The 13,200-nt window shown below is 39.6% G+C and overlaps 1 protein-coding gene across 1 annotated transcript in view; it reads right to left on the minus strand.

Moving 5' to 3' along the window:
• LOC101656230 (beta-galactosidase-1-like protein 2) overlaps positions 1 to 10,525 on the minus strand; it is a 44,484-nt gene extending 33,959 nt beyond the window's left edge. Inside the window, exons 1-5 of the mRNA XM_013007621.2 lie at positions 10,492 to 10,525; positions 9,319 to 9,411; positions 8,976 to 9,173; positions 2,028 to 2,096; positions 239 to 334 (exon numbers count right to left, since the gene is read on the minus strand). Coding sequence (XP_012863075.2) covers positions 239 to 334; positions 2,028 to 2,096; positions 8,976 to 9,173; positions 9,319 to 9,410 — 455 coding nt within the window. The 5' untranslated portion in view covers position 9,411; positions 10,492 to 10,525. The remainder of the gene's footprint in view (positions 1 to 238; positions 335 to 2,027; positions 2,097 to 8,975; positions 9,174 to 9,318; positions 9,412 to 10,491) is intronic.
• Between the last annotated feature and the right edge of the window lie 2,675 nt (positions 10,526 to 13,200).

Consider the following 13,200-nt stretch of genomic DNA (forward strand, 5'->3'; position numbering starts at 1 on the left):
AATAATCAACATGTGCTATCATCCATTTGTACTACAGAGAGGAAGTCTGCTAAAAACCCGTGCTATGTAATCTCCAATATTTTGGAGTTCCTTTTCCATGTCACTAAGTGAAAAATAAAATCATGCAGATAAAAAATGTACATGGAAAACAAAGCAAAAACCCTTTGTTCTCATGTTCATTTAAATGTACTGCAGTCCTCGTGAGGTCATGGTCAGGGGCCCTCAGAGCACAACTTACCTGGGTAGGCCTCCAAGGTCAAGGTCTACACCAATGTAAGGGCCTGGACACAGAATGACCCACAGCCCCACCTCTGAAGCTGTGAGTAAAAATGACCTATGAAGCAAAGCATGGATGATAATTAAACATCGAAAGCTAAGATCTAAAATCCCTGCTATGTCTTTCTCTTTGCTTCTTTTTGAGGTTGGAATGGGTGGAAATACCATTCCAGCCTACACAATTCCCTATAGGAGCCATATGATACCATAGCTAGACAGACAGCCCAACACTGAGTAGCCAATGGCTTCCACCAAGGTGCTAGAGAGGAGGAAATTAAAAAGGATTGCAAAAACCCCAAACCCAAACGCTACTTCTCTCCCAAATTTCCTCTCTGCCCCTCTCCCTTGCCCTTCTCTCTCCTGTGTCTACAAGTAACACTTAAGTGAAAAAGTTAGGGAATTCATTCTAGAATCATCTTTTCTCCTTACCGCCTGCCGACTTTTAGTCAATCATGAAACCACCATATTCATTCCTCCTACTTCATGTTTCAAGCGTGAGATTCCTCTGCATCCCTCCTACTATTATCTGGGTTCAAGAGCTCCTTTCACACCTGAGAATGGCCTTCAACTGGTTTCCTTCCTATGATCTTACCTTCTACTAATGAGGTCAAATGTTCAATCCCGGGAAGAAATAAAATTAGAATTCAGTCTTCCAGGAATGTATTTTTCAACAATCTTAAATATACTTCCTGCCAACATGACCTTTCAAAAATGGACTTCCCAAATTAAAACCATTCAACTGATTCCCTAAGGCCTTCAGAATAGACTTCAAATTCTGCAAAGGTTTTAGAGGCATGGGATATGGCCCATGTTCATTCCTTAGCAGTTCCTCTACTGAAAAATCTACTTTAAATGGACAGAATTACCAGTATTTGCAGATCCCACAAAACATAATGTGTGAGTGGAATTGGCAACACAATAACCCCTTATTGTTTGATGTGAATTTATTCTAAATTTTTTATATTCTCTGTTTTCTCTTAAATTGAGGTCTTTCTCTGTTTTATGTGGTCGTTGTTGCTGGGTCCTTGTATGTTGTTTGCTCTTGTGTTGTATGGTTATCAATATAGGAAAACCAGGATGGGTGGATTTATACAGAGTAACTCGATTAATGATTGCCTGGGGGTATGGGAAGGGAGGTTGGGGGAAATGGGGAGTCAACATCAAGGGGTTCAAGATGGAAGAAAAAGTTCTCAAATTGATGGTAGTGATGATTGCATAACATTTCTTGATATGAATGAACTACTGAATTGTATGATGTGTTAATTATAACCCAGCCAAAAATTATATTAAATTAATTAAAACTAACCAAAAAAGCAATAACAAAAACAGTAGTAGCTGAGCACAAACCATTGTGCCACTTCAGGACTTAACAGTATGTAATGTTTTAAAATCCCCTGTAAACTATAGTCCAAAAGCCTTCTCTTCAGAGTTGAGAGATCAGGTTCCTCATGATAAACTGTAGCTGTGTAATGCCAGAACTACAATTTCTAAACCAATTGGGAATAAAAATGCCTCTTGCACACTAAGCTCTAGCCTCCATCAGGAATACAGAATAACTGCTTGAAGGGCTTTGCTCCAAAGAACAACATTATCAGCCATTCTGATGGTCCTCAAAGCAAAATGTAAGATCTCCCTCGCTGTTGTTTCTCGTCTCCAGTCAGGCCCTGACTCTAAGCCACATAACAACCATAAAACAGCTTACATATTGTTGTTGTTGTTGTTGTTTTAACAGCTTAAATATCAATACATACATGAAGTCCAGGTTTTTTGTGAAAATGAACTGTCCTTTTAAAGGTTCATGGAGGTTCCAGGGGATATGCCTGCAATGAAAGAAAAAGCCGGATACATCGATAAGAATCGTTCATACGACTCTACTTTCTCCCGTTTAAAACATAGTCTCAAAGTGATCCATATCATGAAAAAGGATGCACATTTCAGTAGCAAAATCTCTACATGTACACTGTGTATTATCTTCAAATTATTCTCATAATATTCAGAAAAGGTCTACACAGCCAATAGTCTCCCATAATTTTGGACTTTAGGTCAAAGAAAGCTGAGGATGAAATGACTTCTGGGATGCAACCACAAACATTTTTTCAAATGTCCATGAAAACCTATGAAAATTTGGATGCACATTCCTAATGGGGACAAAGGAAATCAACCATAAAGCAATTATCAGAGAGAGTTAAGTCATTTATAGTACTTAATTATATGACATCCTTAAAATGAATGAAATAAAATCAAACAATCTATTGGTGCAGTGGTTGCGCATTGAGCTTCGATCCACATGGTTGTCAGTTCAAAACCACCAGCAGCTCCATGGGAGAAATACTGGACTTTCTACTCCCATAAACAGTTACAGTTTGGGGGAACCCACAAGGGGCCGCTGAGTATTGACTTTGTGACAGTGAGTTTGCTTTGCGTTTTTGGACTGAACAAGGTAAGATCCATACTGTCTAGCATTCATTAAAAAATTACTTAGGAGCAAAGATTCAGAAAGATATTACCTATATAACCACCAGGAAATAATTATTATAAACAGAAAAAATGATAAATAATTCATATAATAAAACTAGCAGAAGGGAATATTAAAAACCTAGTATATACTCTGTATTGTTATCAAATAGAGGAAAATAATAACAAAAAATGGAAGATAGAAAAAAGACCTAATTGGGACGTCTATCGTCTACCCTACTGTTAATTCCATTTGGTGTGCTTTTTATTCCTATTGTTAATGGTATCCAGAGGGTTTTTTTGTTTTGTTTTTAATGTTTGAAGTTTCAAGATGCAGCTTCAGAAACTATCCAGCACAGAACAAAGATGAGGATGGGGAACAGGGATACCTTCTCATGCAGTCTACTTACTACATGGAATTGAGGTCCCTAAACAGAGAAATAAAAAACATGTGAAGAAATAAGGGTAATGTCTGGCAAGATAGTGTACTAGGCAGACACACTACACAGACCCTCTACAACAAATACAAGAGACCCCCCCAAAATGGATGATAGTCCTGAAACCCTGAGCTTCAAATGACATGATAGAGAGCTATCGGTATTGAATACCAAGTAGAAGAAGAAGCAGGATAAAAATTATCAGAAAGGAGGCATACAGGTGAACGTACTTGGCCTGACCCAGCACCATCTTGAACTCAAAACGAAACTCACTGCCATTGAGTCAATTCTACTCATACCAACCCTACAGGCCAGGGTAGAACTGCCCATGTGGATTTCTTTATAGGAGTAGAAAGCCTTGTCTTTCTCCTGTGGAACAGCGAATGGTTTTGAATTGCTCGTGTTATAGTTAGCAGCCCAACTAGTAACCACTGTCTACCCTGATGATCAGCTCTGCTCCCTGAAGACCAGTATAAGTGCCCACACTATTGGCTGGTTACAAAAAGGTCAGATCTCCCTTTGTTCCCAACATCTGACCAAAGGAGTGGCCGACCCCCACTCACTCACCCAGCAGCCAGTTACACACTTCCCTGCTCCCCTGAGGTTGGAGCTGCACCTACTTGGTACACCAGCCCACATCAGAAGGCAAGGAGCGCTGCCTGTTTAGAACAGCAAAGAGTGCAGTGCCAGACAAGAATTCCGTGGCTGACCATCCGGAGAGGACAAGAATTCCTTCCATATCTACCACCAATGACCACAGATGCCCTCTGGGTCTGAAAGAGTTCCTTTCTAGGCACAAGGACCCTGACCTCAGGTATCATCTGATCACATGAACTACTGCCAGATCAGCTCTCTGGCCCCAAACAACACCTTGGATGGCAGAAATTCCATGAGATTTCCCACCCACTCGCCCTCCCTCATGAGCTCCTTGGCTGGCAGGGGGTATCCTGACCTCAGCAGTTTTCTCCTCTGGGTCTTGCCCTTGCCCCAGTTTTCTTTTTATTCTGTTTTCTTTCCCTCCCTTTGTTTTATATCCTTTCCTTTTCTTCTTCCATTTCTATTTTCTTTTTCCCCCATACCCTATTCTTTCTCGCTTTTTTTTTCTTTACTGTTCTTCTTTTCCGCTTTTCTTTTTCCACATCCCTAACTTTGCTTATTGTATTTTTTTTCTTATCCCTTTTTTTTTCCTTTTATTCTTTTTAGTTAAGTTCTTTTTACTTTCTGTAATTTACCTATTTTGGCTGCTTGGCTTTTAAAAGAATTATTGGCTGCTGCTTGTTTTTTGTTTATTTGTTTTTACTGTTGGATCTCTTTTCCTCTTGTCCCACCTAATGGTAGACAGTAGCTATGCCCATACAGCCCAGCTACACCCATATCTCCTGCAGCCACATCTACTGAGAGAGAGCCACACCCAGTCCTGTAGAATTGGACCATAGACAGATAACAGTCAACATCAGCCAAACCACCCTCAATTGTGCTATACAAACAGCAAACTGAGAACTGCACACACACTTACACTCTCTAGCACATTTACCAAGAAACAAGTGGTAAGTGCCTCAGTTCATACCAACATACAATTATCAATAAAATGCACCACCACTATGTTTCAGAGATAAGAGACTATTTCAGTTCACGTGACAAAATGATCAAGTGACCAAGATACAGAGCCAGAGAGCCTTTTCTAAGAAGAAACGCCATTGTTACAACCTAATCAGGTTGTAACGTTCAAAAGAACGATACACACTCATCCGATGAAGTGAGAGAAAGACCAAGAAAACGACAGATGAAAGCAAGAAAAACAGATAAAACTTTAGAGAAATTCTGGAAAACACTACAAGAACAAACTGACAAGAAGTTAGTGAAAAATCAGGAACTATAGAAAAACAGCAAATAGAAATTCAGATGATTAACACAAAGATTTCATAAAGAAATAATGCATTAAGAGAAGAACCAAGGAGCAGAACTGAATCAAGAATGCTAATGAATGTATACAAAAATAGCTATTAGTCATTTGGTAATTCAAATTAAGTTAACAGTTACTCTAAACCAGTGGTTCTCAACCTTCCTAAAGCCACAACCCTTTAATAGAGTTCCTCATGTTGTGGTGACCTCCAACCATAAAATTATTTTCTTTACTACTTCATTACTGTAATTTTGCTAATGTTATGAATTGGGTGACCCCTGTGAAAGGGTTGTTCAACCCCCAAAGGGGTTGAGACCCACAGGTTGAGAACCTCTGCTCTAAACCTTCCACTGGATACAACAAAACAGATAGCAGTAGGCACTGATGAAATGATAAAGCAAAAAGGACTCTCTCACACTGCTGGTAGGAAACTGGTATAACCCCTTTGGAAAACTACGATGAAAAAAGAGGAAAACCCTTGACAAGATGGATTGATACAGTGGCTGCAAGAACCAGCTCAAACATAAGAAATTTTGGAGTTTTTTTATATAAGAAAATTCGTGAGGATGGTCCAAGATCAGGCGGTGTTTCCTTCTGTTGTATACAGGGTCCCTGTGAGTCAGACGGACTTGACAGTACTTAACAACAACAACTAATAGTTGTGAGAATGGACAAACTACCATACTTAACAATGTGGATGGATCTTATACAAGAGCTACCAGCTACAAAAAGTACAAAAGTACTTATTGTATGATTCTATTTCTGTGAAGTTCAAGACAAGCAAAAGTAACCTAGGTGTCAAAAGAATGGGTAGCTGTGAGCTTTTGGAGGAGTCAGGAAGTTCAGGAGAGCTTTGATAATGTTAGTGTATTACAAAAACTTGGAACACTTTTCACTTCAAGAAAATCAATTTATGTACATTTATACCTGTGTATAAAGTTAAACAACAGCTAAGTGTTGTTTTTAAAATAAAATTAAAATAGAGAAGAGTTGATGTGGGAGGAGAATTGAAAATCTAAGGGTGTTTTAAGTAATACAGACCAAAGTGTCTACTAAGAAATTAGAAAAAAAAATTACTATTTTTTAACAGAAAAAAAAACAGAAGGCATTAGTTGCATCTGGCTGGGATTCTGTATCTGTAAACACTGTTAAATTGTGAAAGAAATAAACAGAGACGAAGAATAAAATAACCTTACATTCCAAAAGAGGCATCAGTAAGCTAAGCAAAATCAGTATATATATTCACAGAGCGAGAAGCAATGCATTTGAGGCTGCTTTGTCTCTACTTTGAAAGAGGCCATTGGAAATTATGAATTTTGAGTACAATGCCTACCATGCAACCAAAACAAAAAGAAAGCAAATAAAAAAGCCATACAAGGAGAAACAGCAACATAAATGAGATACCATATCATTAAAATAGAAAAGAGCTCCAGACAACTCAGCTATCAGGAGCAAAGTTCAACATCACTAATATCAAAATGTCCAACAAAATGAAAGTTTGGGAGTTTTGACAGATTGAAAATTTATTTTAAAATATTTAATTATTTAAAAATTTTAAAGATATTTTAAATGAAAAACACAGTAACTAAAATGCATTAGCTACATGGATATATATAGCAGATCCATATTTGTACCTGTTCCAAAAAAAATCATGGAAGCAGCAGTCAAGAGATCAAAAGACTAGTTACATTAGTATTGAAAAGCAGGCATGTTACGTTGAGGACTAAGGTAAGCTGGCCCCAAGCCATGGCATTTTCAATTGCCTCATATACATGTGAAATTTGGACATAGAAAAAAGAAGGTTGAAGAAGAATCAACGCATTCGAACTCTGGAGCTGGAGAATATTGAAAGTACCATGGACCACTAAAAAACAAACTGATCTGTCTTTTCGAAGTACAACCAGAGCGCTCCTTAGAGACGAGTATGGTGAGACTCTGGCTTACCTGCTTTGAGACCAGTTCCTAGAGAAGGGCATCACGGTTGGTAAAGCAAAGGAGCAGTGGAAAAGAGTTAGCCCCTCAACAAGATGGACTGGCACAGGGGCTGCCACAATGGGCTCAAGCATCAGAACATTGTGAGGGTGGCGCAGGACAGGCAGTGTTCAGTTCTGCTGAGCTTAAGGCTGTTCTGGGTTGAAACTGACTAGAAGGCTCCTAACAACAGCTGAAAAAATATATATCAAGCAGGACATTTCAAAGACTTATGACCCAAAACAAAGAAAAGGTGAAGCATAATGAAGATTAGCATAGGAAAACTGATGAAAAGCAAAAACCAGAAGAGATTTTTCTTTCTTCAAAGCAAGTAGAGAAAAAGATAGGATTGCCCTCAAAATGAAAATAAAAACTGACAGCTGACTTCACAAAGCAAACAATGTAAGCCAGAGACAATGGAACTCTTCATGTGCTGAAGGAAAATAACTGCCACCCTAGAATACTAGTCACAGGAAAGAAAGTCATTCATAGACCAAAAAAAAAGCTTAGAAGTTCAGTACTAGCAAATCTACACTAAAGGAAATTCAAAATGTATTCCTCATGCAGTAGGAAAATGATCCTAGAACAATAATAGCAACAATGTCCTGTTATTTAAAAGTATAACACAAACAATAATAAGTATATATTATCAGGAGGAAAGAGACGAGATGCAAGGTTTCAAAGTCTTCCCATGATGTAGAAGTTGGTAAAGTTCAAGGGAGCATTAGTTGTTGGCAAGTGAAGGATGCATGTTATAAACTCTTAGATACTAAGTAGCTCTCCTAAGTTAATAGAAGAAAGGAAATGGAACAATTAAAAAGAAAACTCTCCATCTTACAAAGGTAAAGCAATGTTTTAAATAGCAAAGAAAAAATTATGAAAGCAATTTTTAAATTCAATTTTAAGGCTGAGCGAGGGAACAAGCTTATCAAATATTAAAATAGAGTATTAAATTAGAAATCCAAAATCCTATGTGAATAAAAGAGAAATAAATACAACTCAAACAAAGATACAATTAAAAGTGTGGTTATGGCACAAAAATAAATACATACAATAAAGCAGCCAATTACAACTTAGAAATTACACTGGTTGAGAACCAGGCCTTGAGATAAAGTTTGTGAGAATCCATAGTGAAAAAAATTTTTTTCAAGGATAATTCAAAAGGTCTATTGCACCAAATACCACAAATAAATGGATCAAAATAATGCATAAGCAAATTTTAAGAAAACATTTCCACACATTAAGATTGGTATCTATTCTGTAAGAAGCACTTTATGCTCCTTCTGAATATTCAAAGGATTACTTTTTTTAAAGTTTCTATCCAAGGTTTTTTGAATCTGAAACTCACTGATACAGAAGGTAAGCTATACATATGATTTACCAGGTTATAGATTTGTGCCCCGTGGCCTTTGGCTTATTAGTCACTAATAATAAAAACAATATAGTTTTTTTTCCTGTAATGTTCTACTTATGCAATATGTAAGACTACCTTTATTCTGAAATAATGCTTTTCTTCCTTTTGGGCTACAAGGTGTCTTTTCGTTTAAGCTTAAAAGAGTACAAATAAATCACTGTCCTCTCTCCTATTGGTTTATGGAATGAGGATGATTATAGTTACTGCTTGGCAGATCTGGTTCTATTAAACAAGGCTCTTCCAGGAAGAATGTGAACGCCATGCCCAGACCTCTTCACTAGATGGGTAGCACTTGGGCTGCCATAATCTGCACAGGATGCTAACCCTGAATGTTGCAAGATTGCCTATAGGCCAGAGTAACCTTTTTAAGACAGTGACCTTTCAGAGGGATTGGCCCAGGCTAGGAGATCAAGTGATTGTTGAAAGCTCAGACGTCCTAAGAACCACCAGAAAAATACTGAATGTGCTGGAAACTCAGACAACAAAATTTTTAACATAACTACTAGGGGCTAGCACTCACGTGGTGACAGTATTGAAGCCACAACTCTTCAACTTCAGCAAGCGGTCATACCAGTACTCCCTGGGGACCCGAAAGTAGTGGATAGTGCCTGCTACGATCAGGAAGGGGAAGCCCTCTAGAGTGAAGTTTGAGCCCTTAACTTTCAGACCTTCGACTCGGTTCTTCAAATTAGAAGGGGTCAGGTGAGTTTGATTGAGCCTGCAAGGTCAAAGGAGACAAGTGAAACCCTAGGAACTTGCCCAAGAGGTATGCAGGATGGGCAGGTAAGGAAGAGCCTATCAAAGGCCCAAGTCAAACGTCTGGTGGAAAAGAAACTTGCTGGCCCTTTCCCCAACAAACATACCTAGGCGGGAAGTTGTACTTGAGTTGAGCCATCACTGATAAGGCTGAAGACAGGCACAGGATGCCCTCGGGTCTCACCAGGAAGGCCCACATGCTAGCAGATAGGACAGAGCAGGTGTCAGAGGGACATAGACCAGGGAGGGAGATGGGAGTGGAAGGGGGTGGTGGGTGGGGGGAGAATTCTGGGGCAGTTGTACCATAGTCTCTGCACCAACTTGAGCTGTGACAGACAGGCAGCATGCCAAGGCTAAGCTTCTACAACTATCTAAGAGGAAGCCAAGGGCAGGGGCAAGACTGCAGAGAAGAGCCTCCCTATAAGTAATTGGGCTTTCAGACACCAGTTGCTTTAGGGAGAAAGTGGTAGCATACAGAGAATCATCTCTGGGGAACTTGCCAGACACATTCCCAAAGAATGAACTATAAGCATCTTAGACGACAAGGGAGGATGTGGAGCAGAGCTCTCTAATGGAGTCCCAGTCCTTAACTCCAATTAATGCTCCACTCCTCTGCTACAGTGGGGCTCTATCCCGTTCATTCTCAGAGCACATTTTTAAGATTTCCTTCCTGAGAACGATATTTTTCCCTTTATGCATTCCCTGACGGCCGGTTGGACTGAGAGGGGGCGCTATGTCCCAGCAGCAGGGAGCTAGCAGGGAAAGGAAGAACGAAGTCTTGGTGTTCGTGTCAGCAGCTCCTTGCCACCCACACCCAACCCCCGCACCCAAGCACCCACCCCACGTAATAGTGTCCGATCATAAACCGGTTCACAGTCACATTTTTAGAGCAGTTCAATACATTGACACAATCACTAAAACACAGGTCTCTTTTACAAGCTTCAGCTGTGCCTTCTCTCAATCGATATTCATTTGGGAAATTAGGAAAGTCAGTGGCAAGGTAGAATGGAAGCAGGGGGGTGGGCAAAGCAAAGACTGGGGAGTAAAACAGAACATTTGGAGACTAGAAATTGAGGTCCACCAGGCTCCTCACTGCGAACTTCCCACGAGTGCAAGGAACGGAGAATTCCTTTGGAAATGCTCAAGACAGTCCTCACGAAGAAGGCAGAGGAACCTCCGAGGGGCCCGCGCGCCCTCGCGGCGGCTCTCCAGGTGCAGAGGGAAGCCCCCCACGCCACCCGAGGCGCCCCAGCACCGGGGGACACACCACTGCCGCTTACTCGGAGCTCAGCCAGCGAAAGCCACCCTCGGATTCGGTCTTTTAACCTGCAGGTTTAGTACTAGCGTCTGGATCGCTGCGTTCTCCGGCGACGGGAAGGAGGCGTTGTGCAGGCGAGAGAGGCGCTTCATCAAAGCAATCGCGGTGGCCGCTCGTTCTGGCTGGCTGGCTGGCACGGGCCATTGCAGGCGCCTTTGTGGGAAGGAGAGCTGGCTCTGTTTCAAATGCTCAGTGGAACCCCAGGCAAAGGCAGGCTCCAGGGGAAGTTAACCCTTTGTTTTAGAGACACACAACACTATGATCACAAATATTTTTAATTACTAAAATTTGAGGATTTACAGTTAATCTAAAATAGTTATATGTGTTTGTTTCTGCCATTTGTATTTTTTTTAGTTTCCATAAAGATTTTCAATATTCCTCTTCCATATTTCCATTTTTCTCTGCTTTCAGAGTCAATCTTTCTAATGATTTCCCCCCATATGTTTGAGATGAACTTGTCACTAAAGACTCCAAGCCCATTTCAGTTTTTCTTTTACTTTTATTTTTAAGGCACCCAGACCAATATTTAAGTCTAAGGGGTAAGAAATCTAGAAAGGTTGGGTTTTTGGGGGTGTGTGTGGAGGGGGGGGTTGTTTTTTTTTGGTGGGGAAGGGTTAAAGAAACACACTGTATATAGTTACATAGCCCATCTCAACAAAAGAAATCAACAATAATATCCCATAAGCCCTCCATAAATGTAGTTCTTTCCCCTGCCCCATTCTAATGGATTTTTTATATCTCCCTCTAATGGATTTTTTATATCTCCTTGATTTGTGTTTCTGCAAAAAATGTTCTTATTTGTATAAATAAATCATTTACACAAATGGTATTTTGTTTAGTAACTATTCGCATAGGTGGTATTGGTTACAAATCTTAGTATAGTCTTGGTTTTTGTTTTAAGATCTAAGTATATTATGCCAGCAATCTCTACTTTTCTGTTTTCATAGGATTCTCTTTCTCAAATAATTCAATACCCTATTTTTAAGTTCTAACCAATGTAGGCTGAGGACATAGAACTTCATGATACCTCTGTGCCCTATTTTGTAGGGTTTTTAAAGTTAAAATACAGATTTATCAAAAATGTATTTTGTTTGTAATATTGGTGATCTTTCCATTTTGCCAAATGACAAGCAGATTGCTCCCAAATCTAATTATATCTTCATTAACTTAAAGCAAAACCAATATTAAATTAGCATATATGCGGGTAAATCAAAGAGTACAGCTACTATGGTTCTACTTCATATATGCATGGATTCATTCCAAAAATATGCTACAACATGTCTCTGGGATGAGTGGATGGATGACTGTAGAAATTCTCTCAGTAATACACTTATCTTAGTTCCATAGGGTGCCTTAAAAAAAGATTTTGTGCCATGGGTTAGGGAGCACACAATTTAGAAGTCAAGGATAATAACATATAATGAACAAATCTCAAGTAAATATCTCAAATCATTGAAACTTTGCAACAAGTTTACAGGCATGCTGCCCCACATAAAACTACAGTTTTTATATGGATCAAGCATTTTAGTGAAGGTCAAGAGGATCTCAAAAATAAGCCAAAAATGGGATAACATCAACCTCAATAAATCAACTGGCTGAAGTCCAAATATTACTGGAAGAAGACCATAGAATTACCACTGGTGCCATAGCAACTGAAGTTGGATTCGCAAATGGTGTGGCCTTGCCTATTTTAAGTGAACGTCTCGACCTCAGCAAGTTTGGGGGTCTAAAAGCATTCTGAGACCAGATGGTTCACAGGTCTTTCCATCGGTCTTTTAAAATTGGAACTAATGAAGACCATTTTTATGGGGTGAATTGTAATAGGACAGTCTTGGATTTACCAAGATGATCTTGAGAGCCAGGTCCAATCAAAGCGGTGAATTCTGAGGGGAATCTGCTGGGCAGAGCACACATTCAGAAGGAATGATAACTGTTTCGGGGGTTCCTAAGAGGTCATCTTGATATATTTTCTCAAGGACAGAGATCAATCATGAGGGCGTATTAAGAAGACGTTTTAAGAAAAATAAAAACTGCTAAGCAGGAGTTCTAGACTGAACTTTGCTTATATAGATATTCAAAATTCTAACAGTAAATGCAGATTATTTACATCAAAAAAGTGACTTGTCTCCTTAGAGTACTGGTTGAGAGGGACAGGCAATTTAGAAATTGAATACCTAAAGTGGGTAGGAATAAAGGCATGATGTGTCTATCTTACAAACTTTTATGCATGTGTTTGCCATATAAATATTAAAAGGGGAAGATAGTCCTTCATGCATGAAAAGGACAATAGCTAGAAGAGTCAAGGGGTGGGCTGCAATAAGGTGAATGATTTAATTTGGCTTTTCCTGCCATAGCCTTTTTGACTCTCACCAAATGGCTTTACTGTTCCTCATGGGTTTGATTAAGAGGTGGTAGGGGAAGGTAGTGACTGGATTATATGATTCACTGAGTGTTTGTGGTCGTTACACAATTTCATGTCAACTTGGTAAATACAGTGAAGGGGTGGAGTTCAGCCTGTCAATCAGATCAATCTGACTGTGTCTCCTGCTGGATGTAACTTTCTCATTCGGATTCTTGGACCTTCATCTCCTCCTCCCTGGAAGCAGGATACTTTCTCTCTCTGCCTTGGTCTTCCTGCTGACAAGCCACATGGAGCCATGCTAATGGCAGG

This window comes from Echinops telfairi, unplaced genomic scaffold (assembly GCF_000313985.2).
Source record: "Echinops telfairi isolate 266 unplaced genomic scaffold, ASM31398v2 ScPeMD7_5592;HRSCAF=6446, whole genome shotgun sequence".
Classification (NCBI taxonomy): Eukaryota; Metazoa; Chordata; class Mammalia; order Afrosoricida; family Tenrecidae; genus Echinops; species Echinops telfairi.